General features: G+C 45.8%; 1 protein-coding gene across 2 annotated transcripts; it reads left to right on the top strand.

The window, feature by feature from the left end:
* Positions 1 to 10,424: 10,424 nt before the first annotated feature.
* Positions 10,425 to 25,953, top strand: LOC310747887 (gasdermin-C-like). 2 transcript variants are annotated; one of them, XM_083583254.1, is made up of 11 exons: positions 10,425 to 10,800; positions 13,736 to 14,013; positions 15,688 to 15,862; positions 17,619 to 17,781; positions 18,387 to 18,486; positions 19,471 to 19,524; positions 20,133 to 20,165; positions 21,604 to 21,743; positions 22,751 to 22,928; positions 23,288 to 23,361; positions 25,065 to 25,953. In XM_083583254.1, the coding sequence occupies exons 2-11, from the start codon at positions 13,803 to 13,805 to the stop codon at positions 25,296 to 25,298; spliced, it is 1,362 nt and encodes a 453-aa protein (XP_083439380.1). In that variant the 5' UTR covers positions 10,425 to 10,800; positions 13,736 to 13,802; the 3' UTR covers positions 25,299 to 25,953. The 2 variants fall into 2 exon arrangements, with proteins under 2 accessions (XP_083439380.1, XP_083439381.1); XM_083583255.1 differs by lacking the exon at positions 10,425 to 10,800 and having other exon boundaries at positions 13,553 to 14,013.
* The last annotated feature ends 947 nt before the right edge of the window (positions 25,954 to 26,900 follow it).

The raw sequence follows: 26,900 nt of genomic DNA, 5'->3' as shown, positions 1-26,900 counted from the left end.
GTACCTTGGGTTAAGAACTTAATTTGTTCTGGAGGTCTGTTCTTAACCTGAAACCGTTCTTAACCTGAGGTACCACTTTAGCTAATGGGGCTTCCCACTGCTGCCACACGATTTCTGTTCTCATCCTGAAGCAAAGTTCTTAACCTGAGGTACTATTTCTGGGTTAGCGGAGTCTGTAACCTGAAGCATCTGTAACCCGAGGTACCACTGTACTTATATCCAGTTTGGGGAGGGAGGGTCCTAGCTGTCTGCTTCCTTCTCCGCTTTGCTTTTGTAGGCCTCATCAGGGAGGAGGATGGGGGCGAAACTCGAATTAGTTGGTTTCACCTTTCATCAGCTCTGTCTTCATCTTCGGCCGGCCCTACCAGTCTCAACAGGCACCAGCCATAACTGGCAGACATGGGTTTCTGGGTAGCTAAGGGTGGGGGCAGGGGGGCAGCTGCCCCTCCTAGATCAAGTAAAACAACACAAATACTTAACTAACTGACCAATTGCATTGGTTCTGCCCCCCCCCCCCGCAACAAAAACCCTGCCCTGCCCCCAACAAAAATCCTGGCTATGCCCATACTGGCAGACAGCATCTGCCAACGGCCCAGAAAGCTCAGGAAGGTTCTCCACTGGCTGGTGAGGGAGACACCATGCAGTTTGTTGGACCAGTTGAAAGGTGATTGAACTGAACAGAAATGTTCTGCTCCTTGTAGTTGGAAGCAGTTAACGGAGCGAAATGTGACCTTTTTTCCAAAAATGGGAAGGTTCAAGAAGAAAGTAGAAGAGGAAATAGAACGAGAAGCAGCAGCAAAGAATCCTCTGGTCATGTGCCCAGGAGTGTGAGTGTATTTTGAATGTGGCTAAAGGTCTTAAGAGTTGGCCAGGCTCGTGATTTCATAGTTTCAGAAACGTTAATATTACCGTTAGTGTTAGCATATATGCTTATTCATTGCACACTAGTGGTTTGCAGCTGTAAAAGAACCCCAAGAACACAAACATTTAAAATAATACCGAAAGATTCAACCATTATTTACTAAAAGTGACAATCCTGCAATATGATTAAAAAGGGACAAAACCTACTTCTCCCAGCTAAAAGATGGAACACTGCAGCAGGCTAGGGTATTATCATGTGATAACATTTTTTAAAATCCTAGGTAAATGGGAACACCTTCATCTGGTGCCTAAAACTTGATAAAGATGATTATCAGTTGTATGGAAATATTCAGAGCCAATCATGCATTCGTCTACATATTCAATTTTTCCAAAAGGTTTTTTGTTTCCCCCTTGATCTGATAGCTGAAGTAAGATTAAGGTTGTCAACGGCATCAGAAAAGGGCAGGCTGTTCTGCAGTAGTCCTTAGCATTAATTGTTTTGATTATGAAATTAAACCTAATTATTGCAATACTTAGCATATATGGTATTTTCGAGTGTTCAAAATGCTTCACTTATATTAAGTGTTACGTCCTGCGACATCACAGACGGAGAGCAGAAGCTGAGGTATGAGGTTGCTATGAGGTGGAATTCAATCACATACCAGCAAATTGAGGTTGCACAATTATAGCTCTTTGGGAAGTTTTGCACAGCAAACCTGCTTTGCCCTAAGATAAGGATAGCGAGACGGGACGCGGGTGGCGCTGTGGTCTAAACCACAGAGCCTAGGGCTTGCCAATCAGAAGGTTGGCGGTTCGAATCCCCGTGACAGGGTGAGCTCCCGTTGCTTGGTCCCTGCTCCTGCCCACCTAGCAGTTCGAAAGCACGGCAAAGTGCAAGTAGATAAATAGGTACCACTCCGGTGGGAAGGTAAACGGCGTTTCCGTGCGCTGCTGGCCACATGACCCGGAAGCTTTACGCCAGCTCCCTCGGCTAGTAAAGTGAGATGAGCACCGCAACCCCAGAGTTGTCTGCGACTGGACCTAATGGTCAGGGGTCCCTTTACCTTTACCTTTACCTAAGGATAGTGAGAGGAAAATGCACAGGAAAATGTGGGATCACATTTGTTTTGATGTAACGTAAATCTAACCTGCCTCACAGAGAAATTGGAAGGAATGCTTAACAGCCAACGTCATAACCTTCTTGCAAGCATTCGGGATGCTGCATAAACAGGATATCTGGAAACTCCCATAGTGGCATTCTTAAGGACATTTAGAGTTCTCATGTCATGTCTGATGTGCATGCATGGCTTGCCCGTTTTGCTGCCAAAATGGTGCTCCCCCTTCCCGTTCTAAGTGCAGAAGCTAGCCTGACTGGCTACTACACTTCAGGGCAGCAGAGTAACTTAGGGGACACAGGGCAGAAGTGATAGGTGTGTGTGTGTGTGTGTTCAGAGCTGGGATGAAGGACCCAGCAAAGGGCAAAGGTGTCCTCAACATTGCAGTTCCAGTATCCAGTATCCAGTGGTACCTTGGGTTAAGAACTTAATTCGTTCTGGAGGTCCATTCTTAACCTGAAACTGTTCTTAACCTGAGGTACCACTTTAGCTAATGGGGCCTACCGCCATTGCGCGATTTCTGTTCTCACCCTGAAGCAAAGTTCTTAACCTGAGGTACTATTTCTGGGTTGGCGGAGTCTGTAACCTGAAGCGTCTGTCACCCAAGGTACCACTGTACTGTTGTGCCTCCAGGGCTATGGAGTCCCCAGGGCCACCTTTTTTTCTAGAGGACACCTCAGGAAGGACCCAGCTTCTCCTCCTCTTCAGAGGAACTCTCATTGGGGCCTGGTGGGTCCTGGAAGCCACACCATTTTGAAAGCTTCTGTTTAGCTACAGCCATTCCTTGCATCCCACTTCTGCTGAGTTTGGAGGGCAGAGGTTTTTAGAAATGAGATGCCATAATCCCACTTTCAGGTGCCAGCATGTAATCCAACCTTATCCCCGAATGAATAAAACAACAACAAGCTTGTTGGGCTTTTGTGAACGAGGTCATGTTCAGAGCCACCTATATATCATGTTACCCTCTTGAAATCAAGTAAATATGGTGGACTAGACACGGCTGGAATACCTGACGGTTTTCTTTTCAATCAAGGAGGTTGCAGCTGTGCTGTGGGAGCAGTTTGTATTATCCATAGATGCACATGCCCAAAACTGACCCTAATGATCAGCAGCACTGCCAGTTTTCAAATGCACTCAGCTCCCACTACCCAAATGCTCGTTATACAAAATTCACTTATCCAAACACGAGAAATTAGTACCCAAACTTCACTATACACACTGCACACATCCAAGCAGCCAGATCTCAGTGTATTACTGTAAACAAATAAGTGACCTTAAACAAGTCTTACTTTGTGTGTTTTACTGGTCTGCTGGTCAGCTGTTTCACCAGAAACCATGGTGTGGGGCGGGAAGGGTGAGAGATTCAACAAATAAGAGAGCATTTTTTCCCTTCCTTGTTTGCTTTTGGCAAGGTTTCAGAGGGTTTTGCAAGGTTTCAGAACCTATGCCTGGGGTTTTTCATCACTTTGGGGTCAAAATTCTGTGGTCAGGAACGATGTGGAAATTTCCCCATAGGAATCAATTGAAATCATCAACTTGTTATGTGAACGTTTGCCTAACAAATGATTTCCTGAGAATGCATTGTGTTTGGATAACAAGACCTGCGTGGTAAGTCAGTGACCCTATTTCAACTTCTGAAATGCCTTTTGACAATCTTTTCAGTCTTCATTCGCTTTTCTGGATCTCAAGAAGCTGATCTCTAATATCCTCCAGAATTTCAATATTTTGCAGAATGGATTCAGTCACAAATCATAAATTTTTCTTTGCACAATTAAAGCTGATTAAAGCCTTTTGGTACTCTGGCATGCCGAATCCTCCATAAGAAAGCAAAATAGACTTTTTTTGTGAATAGGAAAGTGATAGGGATAATGAAAAAAAGATGAGATAATAATCAATAAATGGGAGCACATATATTAGTGAGAACCACAGACAAAAATACATTATATTAGGGAAATTTGCTAGTTAAAGTGTACATTAGGCAAAATTAGGTACAAAAAATGTATTTTAGGAGAATTTCACACTAAAATGCTGATGAATTTTCACGACAATGCTTTAAATGAAGAATTTACAAATTGATGTGGGCATGTGATGAATGGAACTTTGTTGTTGTTGTTTAGTCGTGATTAGAAAACAGAGTGAAATTTAATTTGGCAAACTCACCCGTCCCTGTGGAAGAGTAAACAAATGCAGAACCCTGCAAAAGGGGAAGGATCTTCAGCAATGAGTAATGTGGGGGGAGGAGGAAGGAGTGTGCTGAGGTAGCATGAGAAGAAAAGGGGTGTTGCAATATGAGCATATAACATGGCCAGCACCTCTATTTTGGTAAAGTTCAAGTATACTGGACAAAACTGCTTAAGTTATTCAGGGCCATGTGTGGTCCTGGGAATCCTGTTGCCCTAGAATTAAGCCATTTTGGAAAATACTAGAGGTAGTGGGGAGCAGAAGAAATCTTAGATGCAGAATTTATCACAAATATCCTTACTGTGCCCGGAACAGAAATAGTGGTTATCATTATCTGTTAACAAATGAAGGATGTAAAGGGGATGATTAGTTTGGCTCATATTCTTAGACTTAACAGGGAAAGCTTGGAGAGTTTAAAAATAAAAGGCGGGGGGAAATGTATATTACGAATAAGAAATAAAACCACAGAATTGCCTCAAGTTCTGGGCTACTGATTGTGTGCTACACGTGTAAACAATAACAAAAGTATGAATTATTTTGACACGTATAAACCTTAAAATGAGAGTACTGGAGTTGGAACGACAGCCTTAGTTTCTGTTGGCTAAATTTATCATTTGTCCCAGGCATGGAGTTCAAAACAAACCCAATCTGGGCAGAAGCTACTCAAAAGGTACAACTGCAGATGCCTATTTAGGTGAAAACTCTAATGTGGCGGGATCCTTGCAGATGGAGGCTGAAACCCCTGATCATAAATCATACCTGCCTCCATGATTCTGCCACCTGAAGCAGAAACTTCAGTCCTATCCCTGGAGATCCTGCGATGGCGACTCCTCCCATGCTGGCTTAACTCTGACCATCAAAAACCAGTATAGTGAAAGTCATTCCCAACTGCTTCTCATGCATCTGGTAATTTGAGGGCTTCGGTTAATATTAGTTCATTCACATGATCCGGTAGAGGGCGACTTTTTTCATAATATAAGTTTTCTGTTCAATGAAGTAGAACTACAATTGTGTTGGAAAGTAGCCAAGAATTACGTCTTTCAGGATGCATAGCACCCAAATCAGGTCAAAATGATTTTCCCCTCCCCAAACTAGAAATTGTATCTGACAAGTGGGTTTGGGGGTGAGCTGGGGGTTCAGAGTGTTCTGTTCCCTGTTCCTGACCATTCTCTAACTTTATCACTGCCCCAAGGTTCATCACATTCTCAGGGTGTTTCAGGGTTCTTGAGTTTTGAGGGTTATTCAGGGTGCCAACTTGCAATGCTGAGAAAATTGCGAGAGCCTTTGCATCATGGAAAAAGAATGACTGTTCTCCATTTTATTGCACAATTCCTTCCTTTGCGGTAGCCCTGTTGAGTCAGCAACTCTCCCCTCAACCTTTGCATGGCTTCAGTTACAAATTTGACTATCCTTCTACCATCCTGAGCAGGTTGTTTGTTGTTGATGTTTTGTATAATGAACCGCTAAGCCGTTCCAACATGCTGTTGTCATTCTTAAGCTACTCAGAGATCCTTTGGCCCACTCTAATCCTTTCATTCTGATACTATGTGCATACACCTAACTGTATTTCACTGTCTTCATTGTCTTCTGACTCATTGCTCTGTGCTATTAGCGGTCTTGCCCATGTCTGCTTTCAATTCTCTATGTTGATATTTTTGTTATGTTCCTGACCCAGGATATAACGTACTTACGATGCTTGGCTGATCTCCTAGTGTTTCGTTCTGCATCGTCATATCTTATCTCCTGGCATTCTGTTCAGTTGCGCTAGGGGAAAGTAAGAGAACACAGGTTTGTGCATTAATAATAATAATAATAATAATAATAATAATAATAATAATTTATTTGTACCCCGCCCATCTGGCTGGGCTTCCCCAGCCACTCTGGGCGGCTTCCAACAAAGTTTAAATATACATTAAAATGTCACACATTAAAAACTTCTCTGAACACAATACTTAAAGAGAGTCTGTTCTATCCAGAAAGGTTTAGTAAAGCTCATACACAGATTTCAGCCTGCAAAACTATGACTGTGCAAAAATGAATGAGATGAAATACAGTGGTACCTCGGGTTACATACGCTTCAGGTTACATACTCTTCGGGTTACAGACTCCGCTAACCCAGAAATAATACCTCGGGTTAAGAACTTTGCTTCAGGATGAGAACAGAAATCGTGCTCCGGCGGTGCGGCGGCAGCATGAGGCCCCATTAGCTAAAGTGGTGCTTCAGGTTAAGAACAGTTTCAGGTTAAGAACAGACCTCCGGAACGAATTAAGCTCTTAACTCGAGGTACCACTGTATAGGCAACAACTGATTTACATGCATCTGATCATGGCAACCCAGAAGCGGCCAGAAAAGGGGGCAGAATGGGGGGTGGGGCATAGCAGGGCATAGCAGGCTGATGCGTGCTGCACCATCGCGCATGATGATCCGCAACACAACTCTCATGTAAATAGGGGATTGCCTATAAAGTGGGGGAATTCTCGGTACTCTGGAGTTGTCAGCCTCCAGCTTGTTCCTTCCCCGTCTGCTCTGTGTGTGTGTGTGTGTGTGTGTGTGTGTGTGTGTGTGTGTGTAACCCATTCAGATACGAAGCATAGACAATTTTTGACTGTTCTGTCCCGGCTGCTATGCAGTTACTAAGCCTGAACTATTTCTTATCACCAAGGCTGGTACACTCTGAGCTTTGCAGAGCAGAATGCGAGTCCGCCCACCCCCATTTAACCGAGTTAAAGCACAATCAGTTTGCCAAATGCACAGTTATCCTTGGTGCTACACTGCTTAGAGCTGTCAACTTACTAAGACCATTTTTACAGGCACAGGTGAGAGCAGCAGGGTGGGTCATAGCAGCAAAGAAGCAATAAAGCAATAAGGCAAAAATTAACACAGCGTTCCAGCTGAGAACAACAACAGCAAAAGATAGCTGAACCTTGAATGTTTCAAAATAATCTATGCAGGGCTTTTTTCAGCCGGTACTTGCCGGTACTTAGTTCATTGCCATTATAAGAGAACAAGGAAGATGTTCATGGTGAGTTCTTGGACCTCTTTTTCTAGAAAAATAGCGCTGAATCTACTCGTAATATAACCTGAAATGTGACTTTGGAAATAACAGCAGTTTCCGTTTAAAACCACCTGTTGCCAGATTCAGAAGTTGTTTAAAACAGTCAAAGCGGAGGACATTTTCCAGTGCACAGACAGTTCAAGGGAAAACAAAGCTTTTCTCTGGAAGACAGCAGCAATAGCAGGCAGGGAGCTGTTGTGTATGAAAAGGGAGTGAGAAGGCAGATCACGAACCCTCTTTATGGTCCTTTGGACACGTGGACATGATGGCCAACTAGATACAGGACTGCTGCCTAAGCTGACGCACACATTACTAGGGATAAGGCAACAACCAGTTTTTCTCCCCTCCTGCCCCTCACAGGAGGCAGTGGCAATGTGCAAAGAACATAAATCTTTCAGGTTCGTGAGGTCTAAAAGAAAACTTGTGCAAAAACCAGGAACGGAGCCAGAGAACCAATAGCGGCAGCATGTTCTTAAAAACAAAAGTATAGAATCAATTCTCCTTTAAGGTATGTAAAAAAGGCACCCGTGAAGAATCAATAAGCATAGAAATATCCACAGGAACAAGAAAAGTTATCCACCACTACCCCCGCCATATATTGGCAGGTATCATGGAGAGGGAGCGATGGAAAGGGAAAGACTTTTGTTTCTAGGAAATAGGAGAGCCGAACATACTGCTGCTCCTGGTTACACTCAGGAGTTTGCGTAAACATGACTGAGTTATACAAGTTCCAGGGCATTTAAAAAAAACAACATGTAAAGTGCTGAGGAAATTCCACCCAAGGTGAACTCAAAATCCTTGCCTGAAGTGCCCTTTTGAGTCTGTTCCCCTCTAGACTGTGATTTGGCGCTGTGGGTTAAACCACAGAGCCTAGGGCTTGCTGATCAGAAGGTCGGCGGTTTGAATTCCCGTGACGGGGTGAGCTCCCGTTGCTCGGTCCCAGCACTTGCCAACCTAGCAGTTCGAAAGCATGTCAAAGTGCAAGTAGATAAATAGGTACTGCTCCAGCGGGAAGGTAAACGGCGTTTCCGTGCACTGCTCTGGTTCGCCAGAAGCAGCTTACTCATGCTGGCCACATGACCCGGAAGCTGTACGCCGGCTCCCTCGGCCAATAAATTGAGATGAGCGCCACAACCCCAGAGTCGTCCGCGACTGGACCTAATGGTCACGGGTACTTTAGCCTGTGATTTAGGATTTGCCATCCTGTCTTAAGCAAAATATGATATATAATCCATATGGCTATATTAGATCTGTTTCTTAAACATGGGCATAGCCAGGATTTTTTGTTAGCGGGGAGGGCAGAACCGAAGTGATTGGTCAGTTAGTTAAGTATTTCTATTGTTTTATTTGTTGTGGGGGCAGCTGCCCCCACTGCACCCTCCCTTGGTTACCCCCATGTACTTAAAGGGGATTCAAGACTTTCAAGATCTCGTGTTCAGGCAGAGGCAGAGCTAGCTGCTCTGGCACCCGGAACGGCGCACATGTTGTGCACCCGAGGATGGGGCTAGCCCCCTAGAGTCCCCCCCTCAGGGATGTCTCCCCCCCCCAGGGATGGCACCCGTGGTGGGCCGCACCCCCCTTCCTCTGCCAGTGTCTTCAGGGGCCCACCTACACTGGTTGTTTGACTACATTTGGAGGTTGTGTGGGAATGGTTACAACGTGTAAAGGGCAAAAGAGGCTGAGTGTGGGGATTTTCCAGTAGCTTCCAGGGCTTTTGTTCAAGAGCTGCACGTGTGGAATTGAGGGCAATCAAGTTGTTGGTTTTTTGTATATATATTTTTATTAAATTTCTGTTTTACAATTTTAAATACTCATTTTTACATCCTTGAAATATCAGTGACTTCCCTTCTTCTCTTTCCATGGTTCATTTTACATATCACAAATCCCTGCATATTTTACAGTAGAAACTATACCATTCAGTATTCCATTATTACATCCATCATAACTTACTTACACTGTCGATTTTATCTTAATGCTACCAGCGTTTTCAGCTGTACACAGTTATTTCCCATATATTCAATAAACGTTTTCCAATCTTCTTTAAACATATGTTCTTCTTGTTCTTTTATTCTATATTTTATGTCTGTAAAAGGGTCAGAGAGTTTTGGCAAATCTTCCAATAATGAACTGAAAAAAAATGTTTAAAAGTACTTTCCCAAAAAACCAGAGTTCTTTCTGTTGGGGATAATTCAGACTGAATTTCCCAGGTGTCAAAAAAAGGTTATTTATGTATGCCACTACTGCGGCCCGTGTTTTGTTAGCCCCAGAATGGAAAACGAGCGAGGTCCCAACCAAAGAAGAGTGGCAGCTTAAGTTGACAGAATATGCGCAGCTTGCAGGCAGTCGAGTTATTTTAAAGGGTGAGCGCTACTTACCTTATCATCTTGGGGTATCTCAGATTTATATGGAAGGAGGAACATAAAATAAATTCCTGTGTGTTTTTCATTATCAATGCTCTTTTCTAGAATGCAATAGAAATGTGAGTCAGGAACTCTATCTCCCAACAAGGCTTTGGTTCGAGGGAGTCTGTTGCTCTTTTAGGCTCTCCAGTTATAGCTTTGAAAGCCTGTCCTGAGGGAAGTTTTAAACTTGATCCCAAGTGGGCTTCCTGCATTTTGTAGGAGCCAAGCCTAGGGAACTGGAGACCCACTTGGGGGTCAGGGTGTGGGGCAGGCCTGCCACTCTACTTACCTGACAATATAAGGGGTTGATTAAGAAACCATCAGACACAGGGCAGAACTTGCCCATATGGAAACAGCTATCCTGGGTTTCCCTACAAGCTCTTCTGTGTTAGCAAGTAGTGCCCCATGTTTTCGTATGTACTGTACAGTTTGCATCTGATCAGAATGCAGATGGATTGAAAGAAAAGCTTCTAAGGGACGTTCTAAGAAAAAGTGGGACTTTCTGGGATCAAATCAGAAATGGGGACAGCTTCTGTAAATCCGGGACAGTCCCTGGAAAATAGGGATACTTGGAGGGTCTGGAACAGAACATAGCCACTCTGCCACATTTTGTACTAGTAGCGGTTGTAATAATCAGGAATAATTGTGTAGGGTTCTCTCTGTTACCCATTTCCCCATGCTGGTTCTTGACATTTTAATTCGAACCCACTCTGCTTATTGCCAGCGCTAAGCCCTAGGGCAACCGAATCAATGATAAAGAAATTAAGTTTTACCGAGTATTTGCAGATTGTTTTTCCTGTCACTACAGAAGACCCATAAGTTCTACCTCACTTGTTTGGGATTTCTGTCTACAGGTAAAAGGGCACGACTTCAAGGCAGGTCGTGGCACATGTGAACCCTCTCACCTCAACTGATCACTCATCTGCTCTCTAGCCAGTTGAACATGCCAATACCTAGCAGTTTGTGTGACTCATAAGGAGGGTTAAAAAAAGGATGTCCAACTTCCCTTTATTAGCAGAAAATGAAGCGTCCAGCAGTTCACTTCACAATTCCTTTAAGAGTGTTGTTGGCAAGCTCATGAGCAGGAAACTTGCAGTTGACCTTGCTGAATCCGGAGTTATTCTTGTCAACCAAGGAAGCCCCCCCCCCTTTTTAAAGAAGAAACCTGAAGGCTTCAGGATTCAGGTAAGTCAAAAACTATTTTCTGAAAGAAAACAAGAAATCCTGTTTCGATGTCTTCATGACATCCCAGAATCTCCCACCTCACTTTTACACCCAGAAGGAGCACAGGTAGCTGAGAGCGAAACGAAGATAGGTTCTTTGCACCTCTAAAAATGTTGAAGACAAATCATTACTAATTACAAAGTTATTGATGTGATATAATCCAGCAACTCAGGAAATCTTTAGCAAATACCTCAGTGTTCCCCCCCCCTTTTCCTTTTGCTTCTCTGTGCATTGAATAAATGAAACTTTTAACAAGAACAATCCGATCCTCGTTCCCAGCTTACCTCACCACTCTCGGTTTGAAAGAACTTTTTAAAACGTCCATAATTGTGTATTTTCATTCTGGTCCCTCTCTGTCTTTTAACTTCCAACCTTATTCCCCCATGCCAAGTCACACATTTTCGCTTTTAATGTGAAGCTGGCAGGCATGTCATTTTAGCCTGTCATTTTTAAAGCATTAAAAAAGCAAGTAAGAAAGAAAAAAACTCAAAAGGCAGCTGGATTGAACAAATTCATGGTGTCTCTTGGGGCCAAGACTCCTCTTTTCTCTCATTGACGGCGCTCGTGCATCTGCCAGAGTTACCTGACGGGCAGAAATTTAACAAGGAAAGCTACACCTGTTGAATTTCTCTGACTGATGGGACTGTTAAAGGCAAGTGAGCCCATCAGGCAGGGTGGGCAAGCTGACTACCTTCCTTTTGAATTTCATGTGCTTTCTTCCAAATCAGCCTTTATCTTACAGTGGTATCTCGGGTGAAGAACTTAATTCGTTCTGGAGGCCTGTTCTTAACCTGAAACTGTTCTTAACCTGAGGTACCACTTTAGCTAATGGGGCCTCCTGCTGCTGCTGCACCGCTGGCGCATGATTTCTGTTCTCACCCTGAGGTAAAGTTCTTAACCCGAGGTACTATATCTGGGTTAGCGGAGTCTGTAACCTGAAGCGTCTGTAACCCGAGGTACCACTGTATTAGTGTTTACATCAGCCTATAAACAGGACCAGCCCAGGCAGATTTTTGTAACCCTGTTGCCTGTACGCATTTTGTAGCACATGGACAGCTTGAAAGAAAAACCACACCTTTTCTTAATTGACAAATGCTTCTCTGCGCTGTCAGTGACCTGGTGGTCAGGGCTGGCCCCATATTTGGCTGCCTGAAGCAAAGGCCAAGATGGCGCCTGCTCCTTTCCTTGTACTGAAGCCAACCTGACAGAAGGTGAAGTGTAATTCAACACTGGGGATGATGGGGCAGCATCCTTCACTTCACCTCAAGGCAGCAAGGAGAGCTCAGTGGGGCACAGAACAGGGTGTGAGGCACCCACTGCTTCCCTCTACCTAATAGTAGGGCTGGATCTTTTAATTTTTTTCTGCTGACTCTCCTTTTAGGGATTTCCCTCTCTCTTCCACCTTCAACGTTTCCAGACACAGAATCTACTTTCAATCACAATGAGGAATATAGAACCCCCTTTCGTTTTTTTTTATCTCCGTCTCCTCCTTCTCCTCCTCCCTCTTCTTCTCCCTTCTTTTTCTTCTTCTCTTCATCCTCCTCCTCCTCCTTGTTCTTCATTCTTCTTCTTTTGGCTTCCATTCTGTGTTTCCTCCATCTCCTCTCACTGTCTAAAGTAATTTCTAACTGGGTTGTTAAGCCCCCCCTTTTTCTTTTTGCTCCAGAGCTTTCCCCCTGAAAACCCACCCTTTAAAGCTCAATCGGAACAAATGTCAGTCCACAGAAAACCCAAATTGATGTTTGCTCCAATTCAGCTTCAAAGAGCAGGGGTTTTTTTTTGCAAGGAAAGCTTTCTTGGGGAGGGGCAACTGTTTGGACACAGTAAGTGCGGATAAGCCTTTAGTTATTTCACATTTGCTGATCTTCATACTCAGCTGTTAGCACTATGCTTTCTATTTTTTTCTGTTGTAGCTTGCTGTATTTACGGTTTAAATTTATTGCTGCTTTAATGTGTTCTGTAACCTGCCCTGGAGTTTGATAATGAAAGGCAGTTTATACATATTGTAAATAAATAAAGACCAGTTGAGCGATCACTTAATTACAAGCAGGACGGCAGCCTATAAAACAACAGCGACACTTCAGTACTTTGCCAGCCTTAGATTTCACCACTGGCAGCATGTGCAAGTGAGGTGATCACCACACGCTTAAGGAAGTGGTTTTCTTCAACTAAAACTCCTTCAAAGTTAACAAAAAAAAAAAAAAAATACTGGGAGGAAAACCACTTTGCATTCAACCTGGGCCTCAGAATACAGCCTTTTTTAATGCTTCAAAATGGTTTGTAAATGCTGTTTGGGAGAGCGTTCTTTCACTCTTTTTCTGAAAGCCTAAGGCCTAACACACTGCCCAGTTCCACAGTCAACTTCAAATACTAGCTTGGGGCTGCAATTTGAGGAGCTCCCAAGAACCAGATGTGCCCTGAGAATTGAAAAGTTGCAGGTATTACAGCACCAGGGCCAGCCTAAAATATTTTGCTGCGTGAGGCAAAAAACCAAAATGGTGCCCCCCATGGCAGTTGACGCTTACTTCAACCGTGGGGATGGGACAGCAGTCATATTTACACTGTGCATTTGGTTTCCCTCAAAGAATCCTGGGAACTATAGTTTGCTAAGGGGACTGAGAATTGTAGCTCTGTGAGGGGTAAACTACAGTTCCCGGGATTTTTGTGGGGGGGGGGGAGCCATGGGTTTTAAATGTATGCTGCAGATATTACCCTCACAATTCTAACCCTCACAACTATCCTGTGAGGTAGGCTCAAGGGAGAGACAATGATTGGGTCACAGTCACCGACTTGCACCTTAGCCTCCCAGGTCGTAATACAACACTCAAACTATTTTACCATACTGGCTATCCTGTTTTTTTTATAAAAATAAAATAATTCGGTTCCTTCCTTACAGGTTGTGAGCTGCCTTCCTGCCTTCCTGCTGTTGTGTCTCGGCGTCTTCCAATCTGTGGGGATAAAAAATGTTTAAGCGGCTGACCAAGCAGCTTATAAAAGAGCTGGGCTCAGATAGGAGGCTGATACCTGTGACTAGCCAGGTATTCACCGATAGCTTCCAGCCTCTCTCTCTGGTGACTAAAGAGCAATCCAGGTTTCCTTGGAATACGCGGAAGTATTCCCCAAGCCCTTTCAAGCTGGTGGATGTGCTCGAGAAAGGAGCAGAGGTGGAAATAGGTATGTTGTTTTTCGTATAATTTAGTAGGCATCTGTTAGGGTCTGTGGGGCCAGGAGCAATACAGTGGCTTACTAGAAACCATGTCCAGACCAGGGTGCATACCAAAGCTTAGGGGAGACCTTTTTTCCTGTTTAACAACTGTGATGGGAAACTCAGGAATGGGATCTAGAAGTGAAGCCAAATCAGAGCATCATAGAAGAAGAAGAAGAAGAAGAAGAAGAAGAGGAAGAGGAAGAGGAAGAGGAAGAAGAGGAGGAGTAGTAGTAGTAGTAGTAGTAGTAGTAGTTTGGATTTGATATCCCGCTTTATCACTACCCGAAGGAGTCTCAAAGCGGCTAACATTCTCCTTTCCCTTCCTCCCCCACAACAAACACTCTGTGAGATGAGTGAGGCTGAGAGACTTCAAAGAAGTGTGACTGGCCCAAGGTCACCTAGCAGCTGCATGTGGAGGAGCGGGGAAGCGAACCCAGTTCACCAGATTGCGAGTCTACCGCTCTTAACCACTACACAACACTGGCTCATAGAGCTGGAGAGGCTCTTGTCCCAGACAGGCAATGAAGATTTGCTGTTTGCTTACGCATGGCTTATGTAGGCTCTGTTTGGGGTTTAGGCTGGAAAGTTGTGTGTGCCTCATCTGAAGGTGTTCAAACTTCTATGCACACACATTTGAAGTAGCCCTCCATGGACATTGGAATTTCATGGCTGGGGTGTCTGGAATGTGGCAAAAGGTGTTTGGATTTGCGGTTTAGCTCTTCAGCGGGCCGTGCTTCAAACTCACATACCCAATATGAACTACGGATCCCGGTTCTGGTTTGCATGGAAAGTGGTTTGTAGTAACAATAGTGAAGTGTAGGTGGGTTCCCACGAGGCAAGACACAAGTGATAGCAGCAAGAACCTTTACTGAATTAACAGAACTGGACAACAGGGGCAAAGCAACTGCTTATATACATTTCTGAAGGCCTGGGCCACTCCCATTTCCAACGCGATTGGCTGTCTAAACTTCCAAGCTGCGAATCATAACTCAGAGTTTAAGGGCCAATGGCAGAGGTCCAAAACCTGAAATGTTTTGGGATTGGATATCACGTATCGAATCAGAACACAGGGGCTCAGAATCCTTAGTCCTGGCTCAGGCAAACACAGACCATTGAATGCACAACAGATAGTTTGTCCAGTTCAGACATAATGGCAAACCATAGGTATTTGGCATCAGGGAGCAGAAAGGATCTATGTTAACCTTGCCCCCCCCCCCCGCAGATCACTCCTCCCCATATCTATTCCGGTAAGCAACAAAGACCCACTTGCTGGGAAGGTAGCACACCTAGCTGCTCCACCCTCCTGCCAAGCAACTTCTTCCAGTAAGGAAGGAAACAAAGTGCAATAGGAGGGGAGAGAATGGGAGGATGGATTGCATCAACCCAATGGGTTTGGTTGTAACATACAGATCCCTTTCAAGGAAGCAGAGGTAGGAGCCACAAAGTAGAACAGTTTAATGCCGTCGAGAGAACCTGCTGTTCTGGCTCTGTAATTAGAAGAAGGGTGATAGCATCTGCCTGTACATATGATTTGATTATTGTGAACCTCTTTGAGAATCATCAGGAGTGGAATGTGGTGGTTAAAGAAATAAATCTGACCGAAGTGTTTTGAATGTGGGATTTTGTTGTGCTTTCCCCAGAACTGAAACACTCCGAACCACTTCTGTTCTCTGCAAGCATCTGCCACAAATCTGGAGCAAAACTGAACCTCAAGATACAGACTGTTGCAGTGGATATCGGCGGCTTGGGCTCGGCCTGCTTGTCTTCCTCTCTGGTAGCTGTGAGGAAAACCTATGTGGACACCAGGGAGCTGTGGTGAGCATGGCTTTGCAGGGTGCTTGGGAAGGGGAGAAGTTGACCAGGCTTGTTGGCCGTTGCCTTTTTTGGTTTATGCAAATGGAGAGCCTTCTCTTGCGCCGCAGTCAACCCTACCATAATGCAAAAAGAGACTGCAGCTGCTCCAGGAAGCTGACATTGGGTGTCACCAAGAGCTGCAGAGTAGGTCAGAGAAATGGATCAGGCCCACATCCATCCACACTGTGCATTTAAAGCACATCGCTCCTGCAAAGAACCTTGGGAACTGTAGTTCATTGAGCTACAGTTCCCAGCACCCTTCGCAAACTCCAGTTCCCAGGATTTATTTGGGGGATTGCACAGTGCGTGTTAGGCACCCTGTCTTTTAGTGAAACTTTTCACACCATAACTGTACCAGGCTCCCTCTGAACAGCAAGGATCAGAGAATAGGAATAGCCTGGCAGTCCTTATGAGGGCAGCTAGCACTATGGAGCACCATTTCTCACTGCAACCTGGCACAGGTAAAGGTAAAGGGACCCCTGACCATTAGGTCCAATCATGACCGACTCTGGGGTTGCGGCGCTCATCTCGCTTTATTGGCCAAAGGAGCCAGCGTACAGCTTCCGCGTCATGTGGCCAGCATGACTAAGCTGCTTTCTGGTTAACCAGAGCAGCGCACGGAAACACCGTTTCCGTTTCCGCCAGAGCAGTACCTATTTATCTACTTGCACTTTGACATGCTTTTGAACTGCTAGGTTGGCAGGAGCTGGGACCGAGCAACAGGAACTCACCCCGTCGCGGGGATTCGAACCACCGACCTTCTGATCGGCAAGCCCTAGGCTCTGTGGTTTAACCCACAGCGCCACCCGCATCCCCTGCAACCTGGCATACCCAACATTAATGACAAAGCAAGGTGAAAGCAAACAAGATGAAAGTTCCCACGTGGAAGGGAACAAGCAAAAGCTGCAACAGCAGCTCAGTACAGATAGAATCCGTTTTTGCTAAGAGGGCTTAAGACTTAACTGCAGCCCCAACAGTTTCCACTAGAGGGCAGTCAAGGATAGAAGAAAGGAAGCAGTCTTGAGTTAGGATTCCTTGAGTTAGGACTTGAGTTATGCACTCCTTGCAGAATCTGCTACAATCCTTGCCTTGTCTCTGGAATGCTCACTCTCCTCACTTTCCAGGAGGCTAGCCATTTATTTATTTCATAAAATTTATACATTCCTTGATTGTAAAACACATGCACACACACACAAACACACACACAACCAACCATCAAAACAGTATACAAAAAGGGGAAACAATAAAACAAAGAAAAAAATTTACAACCCTCCTTTAAAGCATGCACAAATTAAAATACTAAAAGAGGTTAAAATGACCTCAAATTTCTGAGCATCCGGGTAGCAGTGGTGTAGCGGGGGTTGCCGGTGCCTGGGGTGGAACAAATATTGTGCAGTTGTGGACTGGGCAGCTGTGGGGGAGGCATGTGCATTAAGATGATCCTTTTAGTCTTGAAGTGAAACTGCCAGGAAGCTCACATGGAAAGCGGGCAGGGAGACACCATGTTGTCCTTTGCCTCAGCAAGCAAATTGTCTTGGGCAGGATCTGGGTGTGGAGTCTGGGGAAGTGCCACATTGCTGGGAACCTTCTGCTCTGTAGCCCTTCCCAGAGTGGCCCTCACGAGGGGTGCAGAAGCCCCCCCCCCAGTTCTTTACTCCCTCAGCAAGAACCCTGAATGCTTAGGAGCCATTACAACACACCTCCCCATTGCTTTCAGGAAAATGGTGCCATCCCTCAGCCTTCTCCAGCAACTCTACCCTAAGCTGCATTTCTACGTTGTGACGGAGGCTTTCGAGATAATGGAGCCACTTCTGATTGAGGAGACTGTCCAAGCAGGAGGCAAGGGAACGGTGACAGCAGCTGAAATATTGACGATACAGGTTTGTGGCCTTTAGCTTTGTGGTTTCTCCCTCTTCTCTCTCTCTCTTTCTCTCTGTCTCCCACAACCCACATTTCTGTGGTGGCTCCCCATTTGTGGAATTCTCTCCCCAGGGAGTCTCGCCTGGTGCCTTCATTACAGCTCTTTAGGCACCAGGCAACAAAGTTTCTCTAGGTAGTTGCACCCATCCTGTCAAATGCCCTCCTGTCAGATGCTTTTTCGTAGACATCTGAAGGCAGCCCTGTTTGGGGAAACTTTTAATGTTTGATGTGTTGTTTTGTCCCTTTATTTTTAGTTGGAAGCTGCCCAGAGAGGCTGGGGTAACCCAGTCAGATGGGTGGGAAACAAACAAACAAACAAAATGTTGTTGTTACCAGGTAATTGGCTGATTAAACAATCAAACTATGGCCTTTTATAAGTGCTTGTGAGAGGGGGGTTATTGGTTTGTTGTGGTTGTTGCTATGTCTTTTGTGTTCTCATTTCGTATTTTTATTGCCCTTTGATCTTCAGATGAAGGGCAGTATACAAATTGAAATAATAATAATAATAATAATAATAATAATAATAATAATAATAACCACAAGAACAACAACTGCCTGCACACAGGGCCTGAGCACAACAGTGAAGAAGAATGCAATGCTGATCCCCCAGGGCACCGTGTTGGCCTATGCGATTGAGAAGCTCCAAACCTACGATGAAGAACTGGGTGAGTGAAAAGAGTTGTCTGTACAGATTGAGACGGGTGTAGCTTCCACAAAGAATGTGAAAGCATCTTGAGCCAGGATGGGGAACCTACGGCCCTCCAGTTCTTGGATTCCAATTCCTTTCAGCCCCAGACAGCATGATGGGACTTATAGTCCAGCACCTGGAGGTTCCACAGTCTCTGCCCTCTTGATGATCTAGAGAGCAGCTCTCTCATTTTTAAATGGTCAGGACTATCAGCGCCCCTTCCACCAGTAGCATGAAGCTTCCAACAGGTTGCCCATGAGCCAATTCACCCTGCAAAGGAGTGAGAAAATGATTATCAAGTGGGATGCCAAGAAGCAGATAAACAAGAAGAGTTCTTACCAAGTAGTTTATTCAGTATTCACAGAGAGAGAGAAAGGAATGCAGTCTCTCTTGGATAATGGCGTTGCTCTAAGTCCCACCCCCTCAGTCCCTCCTATTCTACATCACCCCTGCGCCTGCTGATCTGTGCTTTCTATCTCTGAGCTTTCTGTTCTACTACTCTCAAGGCACGCCGGGTCCTTGAAGGGGGGGGGGGTCCTGGATGCTTTCTAGAGACTCTGAATCTGTCAGCTGTTTCTCCCCTGGTGCTTCTTCTTCCTGCTTCCCTCCCAATATTTCCCAGCTTCTCCGCTCTGCAGCCTCTGAACTATGACCTTCTGCAAACCACTGTTCTAAATCTATACTGTCTCCCTCTTCTCCGGGAAGCGGGGGGGGGGGGGCAGGGCGGACTTCACCATCCTTCCTCTTTGGACCAGTCCCTGACAGTGATGCTCTTGGTGTGCAGAACCACAGGAATTGGAGAGCTTGCTGGGTGGTGTGATAACAGCTGGTGTGTGAGGCACCTACCTGTAGCTAAACAGTTCAGCTCCGCAGGTTGCCCCAGGGTCACTCTGAGACCATGGAAGACATGAAGAACTCGATTCTATATCCTCTCCTGATCATTGCTTCGTTTTCTTTCCAGTTTTGCTCTGCCAGGGGCTTCAAACAAAGTTGGTTTCCTCGCTCACGTATGATGGTATGTGTGAGACTGTTGTTACTTATAATTTACACATAATAATGTACTCAAAATGTGTGTCGCTTTGCGGAATAATGTAAGCGAAACAAAAAGAGACAGACCGAGAGGACTCTGTCTTGATAATGCTCCAGTATGAATGTCCAAAGTAGGCAGGACAAGAAGGAGGCGAGGGAACAGAGAAAAAGGTGTGCAAAGATTACTCGAGTTGTTACATCAGCACTGCACAGCACTGTTAAATTTCCCCCACCTGGTGGGTTTCACAATGTTTTCCGCTCCAGCTCTTCACATCAACACGGCTTCGTTAGTGTCAGATTCATTTCTGCTCATGCACACGTGAAGGGGGGGCGTTTAACAGGGCGGGGATGTCTTTGCCCTGTGCCAAGTGTTCACACCTTGGCTAGAGATGAATTAGGAACAGCTTACGGACTCTAGTTAGTGTGAAGCCTGTAGTGTTCTATTAAAAAGGTCCAGGGTGCATAATGCATTTTGGATGATGTGTGAACTCAGCACTTGGAAACGCACAGCTAACACAGCTTTAGCTAACATGAATTCCAAGTGGGTATTTTTCAGCCAATATTTCTAAAATTTCTCTCTCCTTCTCCCTTTAGCATTCCAGGATGAGCTGGGCTCCTCACTAACAGGCAAGTGGCCTTCTGTTGCTTTCTGATTTCGTGCCTGGATTCTGCTTGTCCCAATCCTGTAGATCTTTCCCACCAGAGACCAGCAAATTCCTTCCATAGCTCCGTGGCAGAACATCTGTTTTCTATGTGGGAGGTTCCAGGTTCAGTCCCCAGCATCTCCTGGTAGGAATGGGAAATAAGTGATCTACTGCCAGTCAGTAGTAGGCAGTAGGTCTGGCTCAGTATCATAAAAATTGTAGAATCACAGAATTGTAGGGTTGGAAGGGACCCCGGGGGTCATCTAGTCCAGCCCCCTGCAATGCAAGGATCTCAACTAGATCATACATGATAAGTGGCCATCCAACCTCTGTTTAAAATCCTCCAAGGAAGGAGAGTCCACCACTGCTCGTGGGAGGATGCTCCACTGTCAAACAGCTCTTAATGTCAGAAAGTTCTTCCTGATGTTTAATCGGAATCTCCTTCCCCGTAACTTGAAGCCACTGGTTCAGGTCCTATCCTCTGGAGCAGGAGAAAACAAGCTTTGCTTCACCCTCCAAGTGACAGTGCCTTAGATATTTGAAGGTGTCTATTACATCTCCTCTCAGTCTCCTCTTCTCTGTGCTAAACATACCCACCTCCCTCAACCATTCCTCCTAAGGCTTGGTTGCCAGACCTTTGATCTTAAAAGGTAAAGGTAAAGGGACCCCTGAACATTAGGTCCAGTCGTGGCCAACTCTGGGGTTGCGGCGCTCATCTTGCTTTATTGGCCGAGGGAGCCAGCGTACAGCTTCCGGGTCATGTGGCCAACATGACTAAGCCGCTTCTGGTGAACCAGAGCAGCACACGGAAACGCCGTTTACCTTCCAGCAGGAGCGGTACCTATTTATCTACTTGCACTTTGGCGTGCTTTCGAACTGCTAGGTTGGCAGGAGCAGGGACCGAGCAACAGGAGCTCAACCCGTCGCGGGGATTTGAACCGCCGACCTTCTGATCGGCAAGCCCTAGGCTCTGTGGTTTAACCCACAGTGCCACCCGCGTCCCGTGTTGATCAACTTGGTCACCCTCAAATGCACACGTGCCAGCGTGTCAATATCCTTCTTTAATTGTGGTGCTCAGAACTAGACACAGTTCTCCAGGTATGGTCTATGTTCCTCTTGCTCCTCTCAAAGCTGAACCCAGCTGAAATTAGCTCCTGCTGCCTCTGAAACTCAGCGCCATACTATTCATTTAAGCTATTTATGTATCGCTGGAATATCTAAGCAATGTGCCCTAACAAGCACTTTTAACAGAGAGGCTGGTTATTTACCCAAGAGCCTATTGCCCATCATAAACCAGCCTCCGTCCTCAAAGGCAAAGCCGCCTCCTCGCTTAGATCAGGGGTGGCGAACCTGTCGAACCTGTGTGTTATTAGAAGTGTTGTAGTGCAAATCATGCTAACCGTCTTCACTGCAACCTTTAGCTGTCCAGCAAGTGAAAGACGCCGTCAAAGAGGCATATGAGCCGCTGGCGCTCTTGAGCCAGCCTTTGAAAAAACAGCTTCTGGAATCCTTTGAAGTTTTGCTGCAGGATGGAGAAGTCGCTTCCACTGTCCAGTCGATGGTTCGTCACTTTTCTCAGCTGCTCGACTGCTCATATACTGTGCTACTGCTGCATGTAGGTGTAGACCAGGGTTTCCCAAGCTTGGGTCTCCAGCTGTTTGTGGACTACAGTTCCCATCGTCCCTGACCGCTGGTCCTGCTAGCTAGGGATGATGGGAGTTGTAGTCCACAAACGGCTGGAGACTCAAGCTTGGGAAACCGTAGTATGGACACAGACTAAATCTGTAAATGCCAGGGATGGAGAACCTGTGACCCACCAAACGGGGGCTGGGGGGACTGTAGGCAGAACAGGAAGTGCCACTTTGCCCTGCTGCCACCACTGACCTGCTCATGCCACTGCTGGCCTAGAAGCAGCACCATCTGCGCAGATTTTGGGAAAGCATTTGCAAATTTCGGGTAAGATTTTGCCCCAGATGGATGCAATCTTGCCCAAAATCGGTGCTGCTGGTGGCGGTGCTTCTCCACCACTGGTGGTGGCAGAGCAGATGGGACACTCATTGGCATGCCACCTGGGGCATCTGCCACCTGAAGGAGCAGCCTCACTCACCCTGCCTACTGGCTGGGCCGGTTCTGCCTCTAGATGTTGTTGGACTACAAATCCTATCATTCCTAACTATTGGCCATGCTAGCTGGGGCAGATGGGAGCTGGAGTCAAGCAACACCTGCAGGGCCACAGGTTCTTCTTCACAGCGGGTATGTACCCTTCCCGCGTCTATTTCAGTTTCAGCGCTTGTTCCGGAAAGCTGCTACCAAAGTATCTTCTTTCTTGAGCTTCCAGCCTGTCTGTTCCAAGATCCTGGCTTTACCCAAACTTATCCACGCAGTCTCTGCACCTAATCACATTGCTTATCTTTCCAGAAGTCCTTAATTGGAACTTAGCAGCAAATATGCATCTCAGCTCTGGGGGGAAAAGAAAAGAAAGGCATTGGGAGCTAAGGGCTCTGCTATATGTGGCAGCCATCCACTTTCACCCTTGTTGACTGACCAATTGCTTTAATTTCCCATCAGCTGGAGCTTTCTATGGCAGGAAACAGTGTCGACCACTCCATGCTTGAGTCACTGAATGAGGAACACCGACCTTCTGTGGAAAAGCTGCTTTCCTATTTAGGGATTTCTCAAGACACAGAGTGTGTGAAAAACCAAGATCTCTGGGGACCAGTTAACTTCCTTTGTTCTTCTCTAGATGGTATGGAAAACACTTATCGGTTGGGTGTGTCTGCTTGGCTTCCCCAAAGCCAGAGGGGTTGGTGGATAGTTTTTCCACCTTCCTTGCAAGCCTCTAAGCCAGGCATAGGCAAACTCGGTCCTCCCGATGTTTTGGGACTACAACTCCCATGATCCCTAGCTAACAGGACCAATGGTCAGAGATGATGGGAACTGTAGTCCCAAAACATTGGGAGGGCCAAGTTTGCCTATGCCTGCTCTAAGCCATCCATCCAGACCTGTCTGTTCTGGATAACTTTGCGCATGTGTGTGTAAAAGATGCTACCATCCACATGTGACAGTATTGCTCCATTCATCTCGTCTTGGGATTTGTGTTCACAGACTTGGACTATGAGATGCTACCACTGCTGGATACCATCCTGGAGAAGAAGAAAATGGCCCAGCAGCTCGAGATGGTGAGGACCTTCCGGCTTAACTCCTTCCATGCAGTTTTTTTTATTATTATTATTTTAAACAAAAGATCAATACCAAACATTCATGCCTAGAGCATGCACCACTCTTGCCAGAGTGGTGCATGCTCTAGTTATCTCCTGCTTGGACTACTGCAATGCGCTCTACATGGGGCTACCTTTGAAGGTGACCCGAAAACTGCAATTAATCCAGAATGCGGCAGCTAGACTGGTGACTGGGAGTGGCCGCCGGGACCACATAACACCGGTCCTGAGAGATCTGCATTGGCTCCCAGTACGTTTCCAAGCACAATTCAAAGTGTTGGTGCTGACATTTAAAGCCCTAAATGGCCTCAGTCCAGTATACCTGAAGGAGCGTTTCCACCCCCATCGTTCAGCCCGGACACAGATCCAGCACCGAGGGCCTTCTGGCAGTTCCCTCATTGCGAGAAGTGAGGTTACAGGGAACCAGACAGAGGGCCTTCTCGGTAGTGGCACCCGCCCTGTGGAACGCCCTTCCTTCAGATGTGAAGGAAATAAGCAGCTATCTTCTCTTTAAAAGACATCAGAAGGCAGCCCTGTTCAGGGAAGTTTTTAATATTTAATGCTGTATTGTTTTTAACACTTGATCGGAAGCTGCCCAGAGTGACTGGGGAAACTCAGCCCGATGGGCGGGGTATAAATAATAAATTATTATTATTATTATTATTATTATTATTATTATTATTATTATTATTATGCCTGGGAGGTATTCATTTGCTCTTCCCTCACTCTTTACATCAGGACAATTTTCCCTTAAGAGTTTTAACATTTTGTTATGGCCACTGGCTGTCTCTTACTTGGTCATCCACTCTGCCCAAGTTGGTTGATCTTTCCTCATTGGGGAAGGAACAGTTAGGAAGAATGTAAAAGATCTTTCTGGAGTATTTTGAATCAGAGTTTGGGGGAGGTGACTTCTCCCTAGTTACGGTGAGGTGAACATGTGTGCATGTGTGAAGAAACAAGAAAGCAGGCTGGGAACAGACTAAAGAGAAGTCTATCAGTGGCTACTAGTCCCTATGGTTGTATATTACCTCATATATTACAGGTACCCCTGCGGCAGGAAGGTAAATGGTGTTTCCGTGTGCTCTGGCTTCCGTCACGGTGTTCCGTTGTGCCAGAAGCAGTTTAGTCCTGCTGGCCACATGACCCGGAAAGCTGTCTGTGGACAAACGCCGGCTCCCTCAGCCTGAAAGCGAGATGAGTGCCGCACCCCATAGTCGCCTTTGACTGGACTTAACCGTCCAGGGGTCCTTTACCTTTTACCTTTATATTACCTCAGTAGCTGAGGCAGTATGTCAGTTACTAAGAATCCAAAATGGGAGTGCGTTTTTGTGCTCAAATTCTGCTTTGGGGCTTTCCACAGGCATCTGGTTGGCCACTGTGAAAACAGGGTGCTGGACTAGACAGGATTTTTGTCCAGCAGGGCTTTTCTCACGTCTTCTCCAGTTACTGCCCTCTCCCACAATTCATCCCAGGAATTGTACTCCGCTGTCTCTGTGAGCGCTCAGTTTACATGCACTTGCGTGCCCAAGGAAGGCACTGCTCATATGCAAGAGGAAGGGGCAGGTGTAAATTGGCCCTTTCATTCATTTTGTCCCATTCTCTCTCTCTCTCTCTCTCTCTCTCTCTCTCTCTCTCTCTCTCTCTCTCTCTCTCTCCATCAAAAGATGGATGGCATTTTGGAGTGGATTCTTTTTGGCGACGAAGGCAGCGATTTCGAGATTCCACACCATTCCTTGAAGAACGAAGAAATTCACCTGGCCATTGAGATGCTGCAAACTTGTGGGCTGGATTTGGAAGCAGGGAAAGACTCCACCGTCTGTCTGTGGAGCAACGAAGCCCGTTCAGAACTGGCTGCTCTGTACTCCAGCTTGTATGCCCTGCAGATCCTAAGTGGGTGAAGCAGGAAGTAAAACAGATCCTAAGAAGGCAAATCTTTCCCCCTGTTGCAAGGGGGGGTCAGCTGGGCTGAGGACTTAAGATGTAAAGCCCTGCACAGCACTCAGTGCTTCCACCCTCCAGTTCCGAATTGGCTGGTGCTTCCTGCTTCTCCGCTTGTGGAATGGAGCGATTGGAAGACCACAAGAAGTAGCAAATGGTTTGCATTGGGTGATAGATAGAAGGCTGCTTGGGAGTGGTTTGCCATCCCAGTTACCATCCTAGCCTGTATGCTTTTCCATCTTCTGATGCGTCTTTGTGAAATCCAGCCACATGGCCCAGATGCCAGACCAAGATTGCACGTGAGGTCCTCAAATCCTCAAATGCATGATTCTTGCAGGAACCTTGGAAATATTTGTTGACAAGGTTCTTCCGCTTGGCAACCCAGTCATGTGGGCGGCATATAAATAACATCATCATCATCATCATCATCATCATCATCATCATCATCATCATCATCACATCATCATCACCATCATTGTTAGGAGGGGTATTTGGTCCAAAGGCCACATGTAACATTAATACAAATGAGGAGGCTTCCTGTTTCACAGGAAACTGCAGCTATTCAACAACTAGAGTGTAACCCTAAACTATGATTATCCTAAGACTTTTCAGAAGAGTGTTTGTTGTTGCTTAGTCGTTTAGTCGTGTCCGACTCTTCGTGACCCCATGGACCAGAGCACGCCAGGCACTCCTGTCATCCACTGCCTCCCGCAGTTTGGTCAGACTCATGTTTGTAGCTTCGAGAACACTGTCCATCTCGTCCTCTGTCGTCCCCTTCTCCTTGTGCCCTCCATCTTTCCCAACATCAGGGTCTTTTCCAGGGAGTCTTCTCTTCTCATGAGGTGGCCAAAGTATTGGAGCCTCAGCATCAGGATCTGTCCTTCCAGTGAGCACTCAGGGCTGATTTCCTGAAGAATGGATACGTTTGATCTTCTTGCAGTCCATGGGACTCTCAAGAGTCTCCTCTAGCACCATAATTCAAAAGCATCAATTCTTCGGTGATCAGCCTTCTTTATGGTCCAGCTCTCACTTCCATACATCACTACTGGGAAAACCATGGCTTTAACTATACGGACCTTTGTTGGCAAGGTGATGTCTCTGCTTTTTAAGATGCTGTCTAGGTTTGCCCTCGCCTTTCTCCCAAGGAGCAGGCGTCTTTTAATTTCGTGACTGCTTTCACCATCTGCAATGATCATGGAGCCCAAGAAAGTAAAATCTCTCACTGCCTCAATGGTCCAGCTTCTGTATGGCGATACACTGTTGGAAGTCGGAGGAGCCAAATTCTCAGCTGCTGAGTTCAAAATTAGGAATAAATTTCCTTGAAACGAGGGTCACAAATTGTGACTATTAAGACACTCAGGATGCCTAGAGACTAGCATCGTTCAGGTGTTTTTGTTGGGATCAATATTTAATTTTGGAGATGCCTTAGTTTTGCTTTATTGGTATTATGTTTCCACATATTTATTGTTAGCTATTTATTGTTAGATCTTATTATGAATTATGAATTATGTGCTTAATTTTATTGTATATTTACTAGACATTCTGCGGTGGAGGTAAATACA

The sequence above is a fragment of the Podarcis filfolensis genome (assembly GCF_964270895.1).
Source record: "Podarcis filfolensis genome assembly, chromosome: 13".
In the NCBI taxonomy this organism is placed as follows: domain Eukaryota; kingdom Metazoa; phylum Chordata; class Lepidosauria; order Squamata; family Lacertidae; genus Podarcis; species Podarcis filfolensis.
This window is presented reverse-complemented; position numbering and strand designations above follow the sequence as displayed.

Bases quoted from the DNA above. Each gene is read 5' to 3' on its own strand.
- LOC310747887 (XM_083583254.1), top strand. From the start codon at position 13,803: ATGTTTAAGCGGCTGACCAAGCAGCTTATAAAAGAGCTGGGCTCAGAT. The intron at 15,863-17,618 runs GTGAGCATGGCT...CATTGCTTTCAG, and splicing joins GTGGACACCAGGGAGCTGTG to GAAAATGGTGCCATCCCTCA. The intron at 19,525-20,132 runs GTATGTGTGAGA...TTCTCCCTTTAG, and splicing joins TTCCTCGCTCACGTATGATG to CATTCCAGGATGAGCTGGGC.